The sequence below is a fragment of the Zootoca vivipara genome, chromosome 4, assembly GCF_965207765.1.
Source record: "Zootoca vivipara chromosome 4, rZooViv2.hap1.1, whole genome shotgun sequence".
Lineage (NCBI taxonomy): Eukaryota > Metazoa > Chordata > Lepidosauria > Squamata > Lacertidae > Zootoca > Zootoca vivipara.
The window spans coordinates 52,043,113-52,063,999 of NC_142587.1; the positions used below are offsets into that span (position 1 = coordinate 52,043,113).

Here is a 20,887-nt window from a genome sequence, read left to right on the forward strand (position 1 = left end):
GCTTACAAGGAAACAACAAAGCTACATTAAAATCTAGTAATAAAAGCATAACTGATCATTCAAACAACAAAAACAAAGTATTTTCTAACAAAGACCAGATTGGGTGTCTTTGGGTGGGGAGGTGGGATGTGTGTGAAACGCAGCCATGTTAGCCATTCCCCAAAGGCCTGGCTGAAGTTCTGTTTGGAAGGCTTGAGCCTCGCAGGGATGCTCTGCTTTATCAGGTTAAATGGGCTTGTACGGTAGCTATGGGGGCAGCAGGTTTTGGGTTAAGAAACTCTGTGAATGCATGAGGGAGTGGAGCAAAGGATGGTTACACAAAGGAAGAGAAATAAAAAAATTCCTTCAGTAGCACCTTAAAGACCAACTAAGTTTTTATTTTGGTATGAGCTTTCGTGTGCATGCACACTTCTTCAGATACAGTGAAATGGAAGTTTCCAGGCACTTATGTAGAGAAGGGGTGGGGAGGGGTGGGGATGGGGATGGGGGATCACTCAGAAGGGTGGTGGAAATGGGTGATTGACTGACTGATAGCTGTTGATGACCGCAAACGACTGCAAATGGTTTTGCATGAAAAAGCAAGGGTTGAGATGGCTGAAGATCGCTTATCATGTATAATGAGATAAGAACCCGATATCTCTGTTCAAACCAGGTCCCTCCATGGTTTTGAGCTTGGTGATAAGTTGCAATTCAGCAACTTCTCTTTCCAGTTTATTTCTGAAATTCTTTTGTAGTAAGACAGCTACTTTGAGATCTTGTATAGAATGTCCTGGGAGATTGAAGTGTTCTCCTACTGGTTTTTCTGTCTTCTGGTTCCTGATGTCAGATTTATGTCCATTTATCCTTTGGCGTAGGGTTTGGCCTGTTTGTCCAATATAGAGAGCTGAAGGGCACTCTGCCACTTTGTCCTTACCCACAACCACTTCAAATTTGGTGATGACCTGTTCCTCCAGATCAGCGGCACAGCCATGGGCACCCGCATGGCCCCACAGTATGCCAACATCTTCATGGCAGATTTAGAACAACGTTTCCTTAACTCCTACCCACTCAAACCTCTCCTGTACCTGCGATACATTGACGATATTTTTATTATCTGGACACATGGACAACAGACCCTGGAAACCTTCCACCAGACATTCAATGACTTTCACCCCACCATCAACCTAACAATGAACCAATCTATGCAAGAAATACATTTTTTGGACACTACTATAAAAATACAGGATGGACGTATAGACACCACCTTATACAGAAAACCAACTGACCGACAAACATATCTACATGCTTCTAGCTACCATCCCAAACATACCAAACAATCCATCGTATACAGCCAGGCCTTACGTTACAACCGCATCTGTTCCAACTCTACAGACAGAGAATCTCACCTAAGAGATCTACAGCAAACCTTTTTAGAACTAAAATATCCACCTGATGAAGTTAAACAACAGATCAACAGAGCCAGACAGATACCTAGAGAGAACCTGCTGCAAGACAGACCCAAAAAAGAAAATAACAGAACACCACTAGTCATCACATACAGCTCCCAAGCTAAAACAGTACAACGCATCATCAGAGATCTACAGCCTCTCCTGGACAATGACCGCTCCCTTTCTCAAGCTCTGGGAGGAAGACCTTTCATTGCCTACAGACAGCCACCCAATCTTAAACAACTCCTCACCCACAATAATACAACCACCAGACTTAACATGGACACTGGTACCAGAGCCTGCAATAAACCCAGATGCCAACTTTGCTGCCACATACACCCAGACAACACCATTACTGGCCCCAACAACATCCAACATACCATCTCAGGACTATTTAATTGCTCATCCTCTAACATTGTGTATGCCATCAAATGCCAACAGTGCCCTTCAGCTCTCTATATTGGACAAACAGGCCAAACCCTACGCCAAAGGATAAATGGACATAAATCTGACATCAGGAACCAGAAGACAGAAAAACCAGTAGGAGAACACTTCAATCTCCCAGGACATTCTATACAAGATCTCAAAGTAGCTGTCTTACTACAAAAGAATTTCAGAAATAAACTGGAAAGAGAAGTTGCTGAATTGCAACTTATCACCAAGCTCAAAACCATGGAGGGACCTGGTTTGAACAGAGATATCGGGTTCTTATCTCATTATACATGATAAGCGATCTTCAGCCATCTCAACCCTTGCTTTTTCATGCAAAACCATTTGCAGTCGTTTGCGGTCATCAACAGCTATCAGTCAGTCAATCACCCATTTCCACCACCCTTCTGAGTGATCCCCCATCCCCATCCCCACCCCTCCCCACCCCTTCTCTACATAAGTGCCTGGAAACTTCCATTTCACTGTATCTGAAGAAGTGTGCATGCACACGAAAGCTCATACCAAAATAAAAACTTAGTTGGTCTTTAAGGTGCTACTGAAGGAATTTTTTTATTTTACTTCGATCCAGACCAACACGGCTACCTACCTGTAAACAAAGGAAGAGAGAATCATTTCCCAACCCCTACTACAACCCCTCCACTCACTATAGTTTTCAGTAGGTAACTGCTTGTATAATCATACTATTATTCACTATGGGGAAGGAATTGCATAGGTTTAGGAATTCCAATTTAGGAATTATTGACACCACAATACGGCATTCTTAACAAAGTAAATTGGTTGTGTGTGCGTGTGTGAGAGAGCTCATGAAGTTTACAGAAGGCAGTACTGTACAAAAAAAGTGGTTTGAACTATAGGTGTTGATCCAGGAAAGGGAAAGGCACTTTAAAAAGAATTAAACGAAATTTAAGCATTTTGTGAAATTAACTTCGCTTACAGACTATCTTGGCTTTGAGTCCACTAAACCGTCCATTCTGCCACCTCAATATTTTGCCACCTCATTGCCACTTGATTCTGATGCATGTGTAGACAAGATGTTACTCTGGCAAACGATATAACTACAACATGCTTTCACTCAGGTCCAGGATGATTTAGGCTTTAGGATTGGAAAGCAGGTGCCATAACTTAGATGAAAAAATGGGCTTGGCAGTTTTGGCGGGCAAAATGCTATTATTTGCTGAAAACAGGAGTCACACCAGTGAGAAAAATAATGGTTAAAAGAAACCAGGTTGCCAGCACAGAGAGGATCTTACTAGTCACCTGATAAACAAAATGAAAACTTATAGCAAGTCTGAGAAACGAACCTGCTAATATTCAGTACGACCGCAACGTGTGTGCCTTCATGCGTAATAAGCATTAAACTCCGCTTCGAAAAAGGCGCGTAATAAATTCAGGGTAAATAATAATAATAATAATAATAATAATAATAATAATAATAATAATTCATTTATACCCCGCCCATCTGGCTGGGTTTCCCCAGCCACTCTGGGCGGCTTCCAACAAAAGATTAAAAATACATTAAAACACCAGTCATTAAAAACTTCCCTAAGGCGTAAATTACGCTTATGCATTAAAAACTTTTGCCTTGCTTCCTTTAAGCACACTTTTTTCTCTCGGCACTTTGCAAAGCAGGCTACAATACTCGGAACACGAAGCTGCATTCCCCGGAACCTTGCGATTCCAAGAAAAATAATAATGCTCCTTCTCCGATCCCAAACTCCTACGTGCCGCCCTTCATGCAAACTTATGGTCTTCCGCCATGCCTCTTTCCGCCCCGCCCACTCGGGCGACTGGTTCTACAGAAACTACGATTCCCAGAAAGCCTTGCGCCTGCGTGCCCGGAGCCCGAGACCTTGCGCCTGCGCTCCTCTTGTCTCGAGGACGAGGAGGGCCCGGCTTGACCTACAGAAGAAGAAGATGGCTGCTGCTGCAGGGTTGGCTCAGAAGGTGAGCAACGAAGCCTTGGGAAGGAAGAGGGGGTTCTGCTGGGGGCATGTCTCTTACCTGATGATGCCTCACTTGGCTTCCGAGACTGAAGCCTGGAGGCTTTGGGAGGAGAAGGAAGAGGAGGAGAGGGGAATGTCTTAAACCCAAGCGGCCCCCCGAGTACTTGGAGGGTATGTGGGGCAGGGGTATGTGTGCCTGGTCTGCAGCCCGGGCTTCCCGTGATGCCAGAGATCTGGAAGGAAGCTCAGCAAGCTCCTCTGCAACGTCCTCCTGCCACTGGAACCTAGGAGGGGGCCTGACTCTACCATTGGCCTATCTAGAGCAGCACTACTACTTTGTTTAGTCGTTTATTCGTGTCCGACTCTTCGTGACCCCATGGACCAGAGCATGCCAGGCACTCCTGTCTTGCACAGGCATCTTTTACTTATACCCCGCTCATCTGGCTGGGTTTCCCCAGCCACTCTGGGCAGCTTCCAACAGGAGATTAAAAATACATTAAAACATCACTCATTAAAAAAAAAACTTCCCTAATCAGAGCTGCCTTCAGATGTCTTCTAAAAATCTGGTAGCTGTTTTTCTCTTTGACATCTGATGGGAGGCCGTTCCACAGGGCGGGTGCCACTACCGAGAAGGCCCTCTGCCTGGTTCCCTGCAACTTGGCTTCTCGCAACAAGGGAACCGCCAGAAGGCCCTCGGTACTGGACCTCAGTGTCTGGGCAGAATGATGGGAGTGGAGATGCTCCTTCAGGTATACTGGGCCAAGGCTTTAAAGGTTAGCACCAACACTTTGAATTGTGCTCTGAAGCGTACTGGGAGCCAAGGTAGGTCTTTCAAGACTTTCAAAAAACCCCACCTTAGACTGAGTTTCACCACACATGAAAAACTTAAAACAAATCCTTATTTCCTAATGAATAGCCTTTGGACTATAATGTAGCTTAAATAGAAAACTATATTTAGAAACATTTTTTCTCCAAAAGCATTTTCTTTTAAAAATCTGGTTGAATTTTTTTTAAAATCCATTTTTAATTTTTTTTAAAAAAAATCATTGATTTTTATCCACCCTGGAAAGGAGCCCAGGTCAAAAAATAAACAGAAACTCTAGTGCTGAAGAGGGTAAAGGAAGAGAGTTTGGGAGATGGGCATGTGCATAGGTTGTGTCTGCCTTGGTGTCCAGGGGTGCATGTCTCTGGGGGAAGAAATACTAATTACATACTGGCCAGTTGAGAAAGCCATATGAAATCACTTAAAGGCAAGAATAATGCCCTTGAGCTTTAACCTGTGTATTGAGTTGTTTACCAGTAGTGGAGACAGCCATTTGGAGACCATTCCTCTACGATGACTGGAGCCTGCTGGAGTAGTAACTTCTCAGCTTCCCCTGACATTTATGACTAATATTGGATACCACTGGTTTTTAAAATAATGTAAATGACAACTTTTTCTTACTGTAGGTGCGCTGCTTCAGCACCTCCCTAATCAGGCCAGCATCAAAACTGGTACAGGTAAGTTTATTTATTTATTTTACAAAATCGTGCAAATTAATTGCACCAAGTTGCAGGTGGACATTGTTGCAGGTGGCAGGTGTACAGGAGCAACCTGATAAGAACCTGAAAATGTTTACCTAGGAAGAGGATCAATTGCAGTTAGGGTGATTTACTTCCAATTAAAGATCAGGGTTCTAGATAAATATATCTAGATTGCAGAATGCAGGGCCCTGTGTGCCACTTAAACGAGTGTCAATGTCCATATTTATAGCTAGCAATCATGTAGAATCTACCATAACCTCAATATGATAGAAGCAAGCTTTATAATGTGGCCAGTCACAATTGAAAATCTGCTCTTCATGTGACTGCAGCTGCTGTGTAGTGTGTTTAATGAACCATCTTATGCTTCTGCATTGTCTTACTGACCAAGTTCCAGTGGATCAGCTAGCACCTGTCAAGTTTCTGGGATTCCTGGGAAGACTGGGGGTTCGGGTGAATCTTGGTTTTATTTGCTGGATTTCTCTTATGTCCTTAAGCATAATACTTAACACAAATAAGTTATGCCTTAATATTAAGCGTTTCTAATTATGCATTTTTGTTTTGTTAAAACACAGCAACGGACTGTGGGAATTTATTTTTTAATATTCTGGTATTGAACCTATCAGGGGGACCCAGGTGGCGCTGTGGTTAAACCACTGAGCCTAGGGCTTGCTGATCAGAAGGTCGGCGGTTCAAATCCCTGTGACGGGGTGAGCTCCCGTTGCTCGGTCCCAGCTCCTGCTAACCTAGCAGTTCGAAAGCACCTCAAAATGCAAGTAGATAAATAGGAACCGCTATAGCGGGAAGGTAAACGGCGTTTCCATGTGCTGCTCTGGTTTGCCAGAAGCGGCTTTGTCATGCTGGCCACATGACCTGGAAGCTATACGCCGGCTCCCTCGGCCAATAATGCGAGATGAGCGCACAACCCCAGAGTCGGTCACGACTGGACCTAATGGTCATGGGTCCCTTTACCTTTTATTGAACCTATCCCTTTTTTTAATATTCTGGTATTGAACCTATCACTCTCTCTATTAGCAGTGCTGGCAGGGTGGGGTGCCATTCTTTATGTAGCTAACACAGCACCACTGCCATCCCTGGGAGAACTCAGAAGTTTACAGAAATACACACAAAAAAATTGAAATTAACTTAAGGGAGAACCCCCTCCCCTCCCATTGAGGACTGAGTATGCTTGCTAGGCAATGGATCATTGAGAATCAATTGAAATAGACAGTTTTGTCTTGTGCATTAATTTTTATACCTTGTATTTTCCCCCTCGGAAGCCACCAATTCAAGTATATGGCCTTGAAGGTCGGTATGCCACTGCACTCTTCTCTGCTGCTTCTAAGCAGAAGAAGTTGGACCAGATTGAGAAAGAGCTGACTCGAGTTCTGGTAATGTGATTTTATATGCGATTTTCAGTGTATCTGACGAAGTGTGCATGCACACGAAAGCTCATACCAAAATAAAAACTTAGTTGGTCTTTAAGGTGCTACTGAAGGAATTTTTTTTATTTTGATTTTATATAGTCCTATTGCACACCACTTAGAATCCATTTCCACTGAAGATGCTGATGCAAGTCCTTTTTTTTTTTACTTATGCTGTTTTCCTTCTTTGGGAAAATTATTTTCCTTGGTTTGTTATATTTAATTAAGAGGGCAACTTCAATACCTTTATGTTGCATTATAATTATGTTGCATTGACTAGAAGCAAATCTGATTTTGACCAAGAGATGCTTTTGTTGTTTCAAATCCAGACACTTCTGAAGGACCCTAAATTATCTGTCATTGTCCTGAATCCTCATGTAAAGAGTGCAGAAAAGCAAAAGGCCGTGAATGATATTTTAGCTAAAGAGAAAATGTCACCTGTCACTGTCAACTTTTTCAGTAAGTAGTAGCAGTCTCTCTGTGGATGAACATGATAAAGTGGGTTGAGCTTCACAAATGGGCTTCGAATAATAGTACAGTAATATTGTAAACACAGTTTAGACTGGAAGGAGATTTTCTTTGTAATTTGGCACTGTTTCATTACACTTTTAGTACAGTTTGAATGTACATATGTAACACCTGCTTTCCATGGAGGCGCAGGTTGCATCCACAGCAAAGGTGGCATTTTTCCATCTCCGTCGCATCAAGCAGTTGGTCCCTTACCTCTCTCGCCCCGATCTGGCCACAGTGATCCATGCGACGATCACCTCCAGGCTTGACTATTGTAACTCGCTCTACGCAGGGTTGCCCTTAAAGCTGACCCAGAAACTCCAGCGGGTGCAGAATGCCGCGGCGAGGCTCCTTACAGGGTCCCGGCCGCGGGATCACATTCATCCAGTGCTTTACCAGCTGCAATGGCTCCCGGTGGAGTACAGGATCAGGTTTAAGGTGCTGGTTTTGACCTTTAAAGCCCTATGCGACTTGGGACCCTCGTACCTACGGGACCGCCTCTCCTGGTATGCCCCACGGAGGACCTTAAGGTCCACAAATAATAATATTCTGGAGATCCCGAGTCATAAGATGGCTAGATTGGCCTCTACAAGAGCCAGGGCCTTTTCAGTACTGGCCCCAACCTGGTGGAACGCTCTTTCCCAGGAGACCAGGGCCCTGCGGGATCTGTCATCTTTCCGCAGGGCCTGCAAGACAGAGCTGTTCCACCTGGCCTTTGGGTTAGACTCAGCCTGACCCCTGTGTTTCCTCCCTCATGGCTTGGATTTATGGCCTACCGTGTTTCCCCTTTTTTAAGCCGTAGTCATAAAGTAAGCCATGGCAGGATTTTTAAGATTTTTAAAATATAAGACATACCCCGAAAATAAGACATAGGTCTACCTGCAGGGTCGGCGCCCAGCAGCGAAGGTGGGAACGGGGCCGAGGACGCCTCTGGCCAAAAGTTTAGGGGGTTGTCGAGAAGTTCCATTTGGCGGGGGGGGGGGAGTTGGAGGGAGGGAGGCACTGCTGACTGGGCTTGTTGCTTCTGTTTTCTTTTCACGTTGTTTGTTCCTGTAAAATGGCAACCCCTGGGCGAAAGCAATTGATCCTCGCCTATGTTGCTTTCCGGGGTGGTGGGAGGGGGGAAAGAAAGAGGGAAAAGATGTCGGCGGGGAGAGAAAACGCGTGAGTCCTCTCCCTTTCTTTCCTGCTTAGCCAGCTTGTGGGCAGGCCGAAGCAATCGAGCCAACGTCTCTAATAACAGAAGCTGTTCTGTCATTAGAGACGTCGGCTCGATTGCTTCGGCCTGCCCACAAGCTGGCTAAGCAGGAAAGAAAGGGAGAGGACTCACGCGTTTTCTCTCCCCGCCGACATCTTTTCCCTCTTTCTTTCCCACCACCCTGGGAAGCTTCCAGGCTGCTTACTTGATCCGGTGGCCTGCCGGGTCAGCACTGATCAGCGCTGCACGGAGCACCGGATCGAGGATCCGGTCTGCAGAGTCAGCGCTCAGCAGCGCCGTGCTGGATTGAGGAGGCGATGCTCCGTGCGGCGTTGCTGGGCGCTAACTCTGCAGACCGGGTCCTCGATCCGGTGCTCGGCGCAGCAACAGCCAAGCGCAGCGCGCCGAGCCGGCCAGCACCCTCACCCTCGCCACTGCTGCGGGCACAGGCACGGGCATGTCCCCCACCGGCGCCAGCCTCAGCAGCAACGCCAGCAGCAATGCCTGCATGGTGCAGCTCAGCCCCACGGCAGCCCCAGCGCTCCCGCTCCAGCCACCTGCATGAGCCATGCTCTACGGCCTCGGCCCCCCGCTCAGCACCGCCAGCAGGTCCACCGCAGCGTCGGGGGAGGAGGGGAGGAGGGACTTTTCTGCCTATGCCATCCGTTCTCGGCTTGGTTTGCTTAGCGTCGCCTTTGTCATATGCCACCATTGTCGATTATGTCCTCCGGTTTCACAGAATTGTGGAATTGGAAGGGACCACGAAGGCCCTGCAATGGAGGACTATTGTGCCTCCAACTCCCCCCTGCCAAATGGAACATTCCCGACACGCCCCCCTTAAACTTTTGGTCAGAGGCGTCCTCCTTGCTGTGCGCCCTGAGCTAGCGGGACCCAGCAGCAGCAATGCTGGCCGCGGTAAGGAGGGGTACTTACAGTAATAATATTTTTTTAAAAAAGACACCCCCCGAAAATAAGCCATAGGCGTATTTTCTTGAGTAAAATTAATATAAGACGGTGTCTTAAAATGTGGGAAACACGGTACTTGAAATGAGGCTGCACTTTAAATTTTAATACTGTATTTTAATCTGTATTTTAACTAATTGTTTTTATGTTTTATTGTAATTCTGTTGGTGTCAGCCGCCCTGAGCCCGGTTTTTGACTGGGGAGGGCGGGGTATAAATAAAAATTTATTATTATTATTATTATCTTTTCCCAAGATTTGCTCGCTGAAAATGGTCGCTTGAAAAACACGCCAGGTGTAATTTCTGCATTTGCTAAGATTATGAGTGCATTCCGTGGAGAAGTTATATGCTCTGTAACCACTGCTCAGGTAAGCAAATGGCATGCAAAACTTCATGGTTTCTTAGTCTAAAGCCACCTTCCCGAGCCTGATGTTCTCCAGATGTTTTGGACTACTACTTTCATCCTTCCCATTCACCAGGAAGATGGAGCTTGTAGTCTTAGCATCATCTACAGGACCCCAGTCTGACCTATAGTGTAAAGAAGTTGGGGGAAGGGTTATATTTGCAAAATGAATGGTACTTTGTTTACTAGCACTTAACATATGTCTGGAAAAGGGTTATTGGAACTTCAGTATTCATGTCACATTGAACTGTTGCATTGCACTTGTTCCTCTTGTGACTTTAATCTATTTAGCCCAGTCAAGTATTCTTAAATTCATCTCTACAAATAGCTAGCAAACATAGTTTTTCCTGTTCACTTTATATGCTCTCTTAATTTTAGGTGGCAAAATGTTCATATTCTGAGACAGGACCAACATCTTGCTTTTTTGGTAATAACTGAGGACAACTCTATATAACACTTGAATTAGTCATTTTTAGTACACCTGTTTTCAGCATTTTTTAAAACATTTTCTAGCATTCCAGATCATCTAAACCAGGCATCCCCAAACTTCGGCCCTCCAGATGTTGTGGACTACAATTCCCCTCTTTCCCGACCACTGGTCCTGTTAACTAGGGATCATGGGAGTTGTAGGCCAAAACATCTGGAGGGCCGCAGTTTGGGGATGCCTGATCTAAACAATTCTGCCACTCCATTCCTAAGAGCAGGCATCCCAAACTTGGGCCCTCCATATGTTTTGGGCTACAGTTCCCATCTTCCCCAACTACTGGTCCTGTTAGCTAGGGATCATGGGAGTTGTAGGCCAAAACATCTGGAGGGCTGCAGTTTGGGGATGCCTGCTTAGAGCTTTCCTAGTTTTCCACTCTTGTTCTCTGCAGTGGAGAGGCCACAAAATGAGACAAGGGAAGGAGTCATCTTATTTTTCGCCTTGCTTTGTAGCATTGGGATTTATGAAAAACTCTTAGCCAAGTTTTTTAAAACAAACAAACAAACAAACAAACAAACCATACTGCAGCTTAACTTTAATTTTAGTCCAGACCCTATACTGAAAACATCATTGTGAGTAGATGGTACATCTTAAAACCTTTTTTACTCAGAAGATGTCAGAGATTAAAACACATATTGCATACATTTTGACTCCGAAAAAGTGAATTTCATTTAACTTGTGTTAAATATCAAATTGCTATTTACTAAGCCTAGCAAGGATGCTGCCACTTTCTGTTGCCAAGCAGAAAAATGCCACAACCTTATTGTATTGTATGTCAGTCATGGGGCTGATAGTTTATCTTTCTGTTATGTCATTGCTTGTTGACTTTCTGAAGCTCTCTATTTTTGTCTCAATACGTTAAGCCCTTGGATGAAGCTAATCTTACGGAGTTGAAGACAGCTTTGAATGGCTTTATAGCTAAAGGAGAAATACTGAAACTGGAGATAAAGGTATGGTTACAGCTATGTAAAACAGAACTCTCTCTAATAAATTAAAAATGACTAAGAAGGGCCATCTCAACAATCTATAAGAACTTCCCCATCGGCCATGGAAAGCTTCCCTTAAAGGAAAATACATCCTTTTCTAGATGTGGATAATGCGTATTGGGCAGCCTAGCTGTCCAAACTTATCATAAGCCGGGGATGAGGTATCTTTATGACTTGGCAGGTCACATCACTCTGTTCCCACCCCCTCATGTCAACATTGGCAGGTGGGAGAACAAACCTTTCAGTCACTTGACCATTATTCAACCGCGTCTTCTGCAGGGAATAACTGCACGGCTGAGTTCCCTATAAGGAGCTTTGCTGTACAGCAGATCCAGCCACATCTCTTTATCTGCCCCACATCGGACATCACTTATTATGTCAAGTGTGGGGCAGATGGGCATAACTTGGGGAAAGCTTCATGGACCAAATTTGGCCTGATGGCTGGAGGTTCCCCATTGCTCGCATAAACCATAGGGACGTGGCCCTGAATCAAGGCTGCTGGCTTGCTGTAGCCACTGGTTTCAAACAGGCGCCCAAAGAAATGTCTTCCTATGGTCTGTTGGCTGTTCAATTGCTTTAGACTAGAACAGCCAATTCAGTTGGAAGCAACAAGCAAACCCTTTGAAAAAACAACCCCCCCAAAACCCCATAGGGACAAAGAGGCAGAAGAGCCATAAGGTGGAATCTAATGTAAAGCAAATTGTAATTGTCAAGGTTTTTGTGACTACTCCTGAGTAACGACCTTCCACATGCTTGTCTTTCAAAAGTCTTTATTAGTGCACATTATTTACAGTGTAGCGAGCCGTTGGTTTCATGTCTCCTCATTCCGAATCAGAATCCAGCACTGCCCCCTTCCGCGATTTGGACCAACATAAAAGCCTCAGGACAGTGAATCTCCTCCCTTTTCTCCTCCTCCTCAATTCCGGGGTCGGGGGGAAGGGTCTGCGGTCTGCCTGATTCCTCTCCTCTCTCTCCCCCTCTCCCTCTCTTCCTGCCTGTGGAGCAGGGGCTCTTGGATGTTGCCAGAGGTCTGGCACTCCCTTTCCGTCTCCTGACTTTCCTCATCCGCCCTTTCGCTTTCATGACTGCTTGGAGATGGGCTGCTTCTGATGAGGGGGGGCTGTTCTCTATAAGCCCTTCCCCTTACAGTAATTTTAATATTTCTTCTGATCTCTGAAAACATTGACAACAGAGGTATCAGTAAAAAAAAAAAACCATTATATTATCCTGTCTTGTGCAGGTAAATTTTGCTCTATAAGAACCGTTCCTGAGCCAAACATAATGAGTTTTGGCCAGAGCAGCCTACAAAAATACTTCTCTGCAAAGGAACTTGAACATATTTAAATCTGTCTAATACTATTGATTTGTCAAGATCTAAACCCAAGCATTGTAGTCTTTTCTGTTATCATGTAGCCCACTATTCTCACTATGGAATTCTAATTAGGAATCTTGGTTTCCCCCTAGACTGACCCAACAATCTTGGGTGGAATGGTTGTCAGCATTGGAGAGAAATACGTTGACATGTCGACAAAGACCAAGATTCAGAAACTAAGCAAGCTCATGAGAGAGACTGTCTAAACATCTCGAGACGCTTCTCCCTCCCCCATAAAAACCTAGTCAGTTGTATGATGAAAACAATAAAAAAGGTTCTCCTTAAGCAGTTGTTGGTGCTTCAGTGTTTGGATTTGGTAGTTTGAAATGGATCAATATTTAGTGTTCCTTTGCCTTTTAAGTCACCATCTCAGCACCTTTTTGCAAGAATTATTCCTTTATCATAGGTTTGCTGTTAAGAGCTAGTGACTGCAAAATTGGCAGTTGCAATCGTATTGAAATTTGTTTCTTGGTTCTGACAAATGTTCCCCCCACCCTCGAAACTGACTGATGCTCTTATGGTCCAGCATACTTTTAAAGTGGCACTTTTGAATGATTATTTTTGAATGATTATTTTTGATGCATTTTAATGTTTATTGGAAGCCGCCCAGAGTGGCAGGGGAAGCCCAGCCAGATGGGCGGGGTATAAATAAAATATTATTATTATTATTATTATTATTATTAAATATTTAATTATGAACGTTACGTGTGGAATCTTTCTAAAGGAATGGCTTATGTGACCTTGGCTTATTTTTACTAATTAAAACTAAAGCACTAAATTGACTCTGTTGCTGGCCATTCATCTGTGCAAATGTAAATGCAGTGCCAGGGGTAATAATTTGCATGCAGATTACACAACCTAAGGATATTGACATGGCATAACCTCCTATTGGAAGGCTAGCGTACAGATGAAGGGAAGTAATAGTACCACTCTATTCTGCCTCGGTCAGACCACACCTGGAGTACTGTGTCAAGTCATGGGTGCCACAATTTAAGAAGGATATGGATAAGCTGGAATGTGTGCAGAGGAGGGCAACCAAGATGATCAAGGATCTGGAAACCAAGCCTTACGAGGAGCCGTTAAGGGAACTGGGTTTGTTTAACCTGGAAAAAAGGAGACTGAGAGGAGATATAATAGCCATCTTCAAATGTATGAAGGACTGTCGCATGAAAGAAACAGCAAGCTTATTTTAACCTGCTTCAGAGAGTAGGACCCGCACCAATGGTTTCAAGTGGCAATAAAAGATATTTCAACTAAACATAAGGAAGAACTTTCTGTTTGACAGGAGAATGGACTCCCTCAAAAGGTTGTGGACTCTCCTTCCTTGGAGGTTTTTAAGCAGAGTTTGGATGGTCATCTGCCATGGATGCTTTCTGAGATTCCTTCATTGCAGGGGGTTGGACTAGATGACCCTCGGGTCCCTTCCGGCTCTAAAGTTCTATGATTTTATAATGGAAGCTTATTTATGCAGACTGATAAGGACCCATGTTTGTGGAACGTAATTTTTTGAGGTGCTGAGATCTGTGTAGAGTGACTGGAATTACTGTTAATAGGCGGAAGTTAAGAGTTCTGCAGAATATTAAATAGCATGGTGCTGTGGTCAAGATTGGACCTACGATTCATCTTTCCAAGGTAGTAGAATCTTAGAGCTGGAAGGGACTCAAGGGTCATCTAGTCCAACCCCCTGCAATCTCAGCTAAAGCAACCATGAGAGATGGACAGCCAACCTCTGCTTAGAAACCTCCAAGGAAGGAGAGTCCACCACCTCCCGAGGGAGACTCTTCCACTGTCGAACAGCTCTTGCTGTTAGAAAGTTTTTCCACATGTCTATTACTCTTAAGTGCTTAATTCCCTAAGGCTTCTGTTTTCCTTTTAAACATGGAATTATTATTTTCTTTTTCAGTTAAAAAACAGCAGGAGCAATTTAGAAAGGAGCTTGGCAAAGCAATTATCTTAGGGGTGAAGAATCTGCGGTCCTCTGGGTGTTGGACTACAAGTCCTATCATATCTCACCATTAGCCATGCTGGCTGGGGCTGTTGAGAGTTACAGTCCAACAATGTCTGGAAGGAAGGCCACAAATTCCCCATCCCTAGAATATACTATCAGGGTTGTTATATGGGCAATCCCTTTCTTCCTAGAGCCCCCCTGGCTTCTCCAAAAATAGATAATTCATTTTCACCTCAGGGAGTAGGGTCGCGCCTTTTTTCACAGTCTTAATGATAGGATTTTTTTTCCACATTATGATTATTTTTGTATCTATAAAAATAAAGTAACACTCATCTTCATTACAACTCTGAGTAAAATTAGCCCAGCCAAAGGAGGTTAGAACGATGACATTTAATATTTTTCTGCCACTAAAGGATTTGTACCTTTTTTCCTCTACCACAACAATGTGTTATTTTCATATACATTATATTTCATTAAATGTTTTGATATGGAAAAAGGAAATCATGGGTTTAGTTCTATTTACATACTTTTAATTGAAACATTTTTGTACCAACATTGAAAAATAGAAACTTAAAAGTATTTTTAATTGTGTTTTCAACCAGTCAGTGGTAAACAATTGCATGCCTGTTAAGTTAAACTTCCTCTAAAACTTGGTCATTTGAAAGTTTCTAACTAAAGTGTGTTTCTCTGTTCCAAAAAAATACATAAGTATGTCATTTCTGATACAAAATTCTACACTATCTTCAATAAATAAATAATAAAGCGATTCTTAAAAGTATGAAATGTAAACTTTTTCGTCCCTCCAACATACAGGATTTTTTTAAAAAATAATTGCTGAAAATAATACAGTGGTCTCCTTGGAAATCATAGTACACAGACACTTTCAAGCACAGTTTACACCTTATCACCAGACCTTAGCTACCTATCAAGTATAAAGCTATCCTAATTTCCTAATGGAAATCATAAAATTTTGCTGTGCTAGAGAACACCATCTCCACAGGAAACATGGAAACTGATACCTAAAACAACATGCAAAGAACAGTAAAGCCAACACGTTTCACAAGAACATTGACATGCTAACAGAACAGTCAACACTTCCCATTCTTAAAGTCCTTACAAAAATACCCATTTTTGCATGATCCTTGGGTAACAAACTGAAGAACTGGAAACACAAAGAATGAATGTGCCTGGTGCTGAAATGAACCCACTCACAAAATTCCACCACTAACGCCGCCCCTAGCTCAGCAAAGTTCTCAAGAACGTACTTCTCCTGTTCGAGCGACTTCGAAGCGCTTTGCTGAATCAAGGTTGCCCTATGTGGGTCACTGTGAGAGTGAATCCTTACACCTGCAACATAGCAATAAATCCCTTTGCAAAAACCTGTGACACCCAATGTTGAAACTGAAAAATTCGCAGTGAACCACTTTTGCAGTTAACACTTTGTTGAGCTACAGTATGCTACCACCCTGATTTCAAAACCACGGTGTCAAATTTGTTTTATTTAGGCACAGTACTATTCAATAAATTAAGTCCCTTCTGACTGCTGCTAGCCTCGCTTAGCTTTCCTGAGCTAGAGCAGCTGTTTTCTTGTTACTGCCTTTGCGCAATTCAGCAGCAGTTTAATCATGTTTAAATGGTACAGTAGAACACACAGAACGACTCCGCCAAACCTTGGTCTACAATTATTTACAACCCCATTGAAATGTAACCACAAAAAGCATTGATGTGTGGATACACAGTACTCCATTTGGGTGAAAGACGCCCTAATGCAAATGGAAAGCAGCAGGGATCAGGCCCCATTTATATTCTTCCTAAACAGGGGGTGCACTTTGAATTACTGGTCCCTAGACCAATGATCCACCAAAATTTTGCTGCTTCCTAATAAATACTTTGAAAAACCAACCTTCCACTCATTGAGAGCCTTCCAGATTATGGGCAACTGTCATTTAAACTTCAACTTGGAATAGTCCTTTCTCCTTTCCCCCCATCCCCACCCCTTTTATTTTTCAAAAACAGGTTCAAAGATCACCATAAATTTCTTAAAAGAAACCCAAATATCTTACATGGCAAGAATTCATTCATGACATAGGTATTTTCTATATAAATATATTCACATTATGTTTATACACCACTCCGTGGGGCAATAGGCACAACATTTCTAGGGGTAATTTACAGAAAGCCTGCAAAGACATGTCAGTGCAACCCTATGTTATTGACAACCACATGCTGCAGTGCCCAGAAAAATGTGCAGTGTTTTAGCACAGGCTTCAGCTCTGTTCTTCTAGAAATCCTGAAAACTACAGCAGAAGTTCCACAGAAAACAAAACAAACAACAAAACAAAACAAAAACCCAAAAGTTACATTTTCCTCACAAACTTGGAATTCAGTTTTCTGCAAGGATTATCCAGCTACAAAGAGTTGTGTGGCATTGATAAGTATTTTGTTTCATATAAAAGGTCTGAGGATTCCTAGACAGATTTTGTAGGCGCCTATTGCAGTGTTTTCAGGTTAGAAGAAGAGTCTTCCTTTTTTAAGGTTCATCGAACAGCTGCAGATCCAGTCGGACGACTATCTCTCCTGTTGGAACTTCATGCAAGAGAAGACACTTTGTCACTGGTCCCTTTGAGCCCTGGTCCTTCTTAATATCTGCTACTCGGATTTCTGTCCGGCCTAAAAAGTCTGAAACAGAAAACATACATAGTGGTTAGAAATTACACATTCCCTGCTCCCATGAAGAATCACCTCTGGCAAGATGTTAATTCAGAAACAGCATGAGCAAACCAAAAACAGAAGCAGAAAATCTTGCTATGCATGCAGCAGTTTTATAATCTGTCAATGGACATTGCTTGATTTTCAGTCTCATTTCACTGGTGATTTCTAGTGCTAGAGAAGAAGGGGCAGGGATATAAACTGGCAGCAAAGCCTTCAAACTAAACAATTAATGGAAGCAGTCAGTGGGGATAGAAGAAACAGGAATAAGAAAATAAATATTGACAGAAAAAGGGATGGAAACAGGAGATGGGGAGTTCCTCTGCTACGTGCAGGCCGGAGCAAAAAACTGAGCAGGAACCAATCATGTATCTAGGAGTTTTTTTCACTCCTGCTTAGAGACCAAGCAGAGGGACAGCAAAAATGAGATACCCTAAGTTGTCGTAGACTCACATAGACGTGTACATAACCAAAAGACTAAGCTCAGAAGTAAGAGCGTCACTTACCATCTGGTGAGAACTGATCCCTCTCAAAGACTGTTATGCAAAGCACATCCTGTTCCAAATCTTTGATAAAGAACTGGCAGTTAGAATTCCACTTGGGGTTCAGTGTGTCCTGTATAGTCTTGGTAATATGGCACTGAGAGCCCATCGTCACTTCACAATATGGGTTACTCTTTCCTGAAAGCAGAAGGCAAGTAGATGCACAGCCGTGATCAAACATTTGCACACACGAATTTGGTAACTTGCTTCTGTGGTTTTGACGCGAGAGAATCGGAAAAAGGCTTTTTGTACCTCCACCATTTGATTTAGCAATAAAAAATAATCAAATGCATCAGGCAGCCTGTGCTGCCTGTGTGTGAGTGGCGCCCAAACTGAATCTGGCATCAGGTATACAAGATTGCTTTCTACATCAAATCTGACCCAGCCAGGGCTGGCCCAAGACATTTTGGCACCAGAAGGGAACCGCAAAATGGCACCCCACCAGTTCGCCAAGGAAGAAGGGGTGACTGAAGACCTACGTCAGGAACAATGGGGGGAGTGAAGTTCTACACTGGAAACAAGGAGGGAGAACAGCAGCAGCAACGGCGAATGATGCATTCATTGGGTGCCAGATCTGCTCCTGTGGTTCCTGCCACCCGAGGAGGTCGGCTCACCTTGCCTCATGGTGTTGGCCAATAAATAGGGCCATGAATACCTTGGGTGGCAAATTTGGGTGGACATTTCTCTCTCTCTCTCTCTCTCTCTCTCTCTCTCTCTCTCTCTCTCTCTCTCTCTCTCTCTCTCTCTCTGTGTGTGTGTGTGTGTGTGTGTGTGTGTAGGGGTTGGTAATCCCTCTGTTTGACTGTGCCTGAGAATGCAAAAAGAGCTGGGACTGGCAAGCCACAAAACAGGGAGGGAGGCTTTCACCATGTGAAAATCACTAACACTACAGTGGTACCTCTACTTACGAATTTAATGCGTTCTGAACGCACATTCGTAAGTCGAAAAAAATTGTAAGTCGAATCCCATAGGAATGCATTGAGAGAAAAAATTCGTAAGTCGAAGCAACCCTATCTAAAAATTCGTAAGTATAAAAAACCCTATCTAAACAGCATCCAAGATGGCGGACGAAGCTCCATTCGTAAGTAGAAACATTCATAAGTAGAGTTATTCGCAAGTAGAGGTACCACTGTATTTTAAAATTTGCTGGCTATATCAGTCTATATAGAGTGCAACAAAACACCATTTTACAAAACTTACATTTCCCCCCGACAACCTGTTTTACATTAAATGATCAAAGCACCCAAGAGGTTCCCCTTCCTTTTGTCACATTTTACACACAACACACACTTCTATACACACACACATATAGAGAGAAATGACGTTCTTACCATGGGATCTGCAGGGCTTCAGTTCAATACCTTCAACAATGTTCACCATTAACCTTCCAATACCGGTTGCCCTTTGGGATCGGACTGTGGCAAGAACAGGCAAGAGTCATTAAAATACTCTCTTGAAATTTTGGGGAAAACGTCTAAATACTGTACCCCCATTGCGGTACCTAAATAGGCCTTTTCCCTCTTCTTCTTCTCTGTTTCTATGTAAAGTTCAGAAGCAGCTTTGATTTTCTGAACCCAGGCCGTCCTTGAGAGAGAGAAAGAGAAGGTGGAAGGGAAATTACGTATCGTTATGAAGTACATGCAAGTGAGCAAAGCTGACTGCATGTAGGTAGGAAGAAGATCTAGATAAAGGCATTGACTTCTTTGCATTACAGTCATACCTTGGAAGTCGAACAGAATCCGTTCTGGAAGTCTGTTCAACTTCCAAAACGTTCGGAAACCAAAGCGCGGCTTCTGATTGGCTGCAGGAAGTTCCTGCAGCCAATTGGAAGCTGCGGAAGCCACATTGGACGTTTGGCTTCCAAAAACAGTTCACAAACAAAACAGTTAAAAACAAGTTGCTGATAGGAACAGAAAGGGAGGGGGAGAACCACAACAAGTGAGATGAATAAAAATATACTTGTTCTGATACCGTTGAGATACAGCTGCAGAAATCTGAGAGAATCTGCAGAAATCTGACAACAGCTTCAGTTCATTTGCAGGCATAATGATGGCTTAGTGCTTGACCAGAACAGTCACTTCCGGGTTTGCAGTGTTCAGGAACCAAAGCATATGAGAACTAAGCTGTTTGAAAACCAAGGTACAACTGCATGTTTAGTTCTCAAGATAAATCTGGATGTGATGTGAGAGATGTGTGAATAGGACCTTCCCTGCCATTGTTGCATGTTTTCAAGTTAATATTGGCCACAGGGACCCCAATTCAGTTTGGGATAGTGGTGCTGGGACAGAGGAGGTTTAACCTTTTCCCCTGCACTGTTTACCCAGTTAATATTTCTGTAAGACTCAAAGCAGGAGGAGAAACAAATCAGGGAAAGTGCAAGTAAAAAAGATTACAACATCAGAAACGGGAGGAATCTCATTATGAAAGTGTGTGTGTGTGTGTAAGAGCTTTTACATGTTCCCATTCTGTTCAGTGCCAATACAGAGATATTTTCTACCTTTCATTTATGCTTTCTGCACGGAGTGTGTAGACTCGATCAATGTGAGAGATATGGAAGATGGGCTCGTCGCCAGAAGGATCCGTGGGTAGTTTAACCAAGACCTCGTTTAGAAATATGGGCTGCAAAATAATAATAATAATAATAAAATAGTTAAGTGTTAAGCTAGGTCAAGTCAGAATGAACGGGGTGAGCTCCCATTGCTTGGTCCCAGCTCCTGCCAACCTAGCAGTTCGAATGCACGTCAAAAGTGCGAGTAGATAAATAGGTACTGCTCCAAGCGGGAAGGTAAATGGCGTTTCCGTGTGCTGCTCTGGTTCACCAGAAGCGGCTTTGTAATGCTGGCCACATGACCCGGAAGCTGTACACAGGCTCCCTCGGCCAATAACGCGAGATGAGCGCCGCAACCCCAGAGTCGGTCACGACTGGACTTAATGGTCAGGAGTCCCTTTACCTTTAAGAAGCTTTTTAGCTGTTGTGATTGTTAAGATACTTTTAAAAAAAATCTTAT

General features: G+C 43.5%; 2 protein-coding genes and 1 non-coding gene across 5 annotated transcripts in view; 2 read left to right on the forward strand and 1 right to left on the reverse strand.

The window, feature by feature from the left end:
- Nucleotides 1-3,766: 3,766 nt before the first annotated feature.
- On the forward strand, nt 3,767-12,965 carry ATP5PO (ATP synthase peripheral stalk subunit OSCP). Its single transcript, XM_035115548.3, has 7 exons — nt 3,767-3,821; nt 5,270-5,320; nt 6,622-6,732; nt 7,095-7,224; nt 9,691-9,803; nt 11,186-11,272; nt 12,773-12,965. Exons 1-7 carry the CDS (start codon nt 3,792-3,794, stop codon nt 12,884-12,886), a joined length of 636 nt encoding a protein of 211 aa, XP_034971439.1. The 5' UTR covers nt 3,767-3,791; the 3' UTR covers nt 12,887-12,965.
- On the forward strand, nt 11,787-11,922 carry LOC118085822 (small nucleolar RNA SNORA2/SNORA34 family). Its single transcript, XR_004692697.1, has one exon. It is a non-coding gene; the product is annotated as a small nucleolar RNA SNORA2/SNORA34 family (small nucleolar RNA).
- Nucleotides 12,966-15,006: 2,041 nt separating the features above from the next.
- ITSN1 (intersectin 1) overlaps nt 15,007-20,887 on the reverse strand; it is a 90,968-nt gene continuing 85,087 nt past the window's right edge. For all 3 annotated transcript variants that reach the window (XM_035115543.3, XM_035115542.3, XM_088668769.1), the window contains exons 35-39: nt 20,377-20,498; nt 19,381-19,463; nt 19,211-19,294; nt 17,844-18,017; nt 15,007-17,307 (exon numbers count right to left, since the gene is read on the reverse strand). In XM_035115543.3, the coding sequence (XP_034971434.1) occupies nt 17,159-17,307; nt 17,844-18,017; nt 19,211-19,294; nt 19,381-19,463; nt 20,377-20,498 (612 nt within the window). In that variant the 3' untranslated portion in view covers nt 15,007-17,158. The remainder of the gene's footprint in view (nt 17,308-17,843; nt 18,018-19,210; nt 19,295-19,380; nt 19,464-20,376; nt 20,499-20,887) is intronic.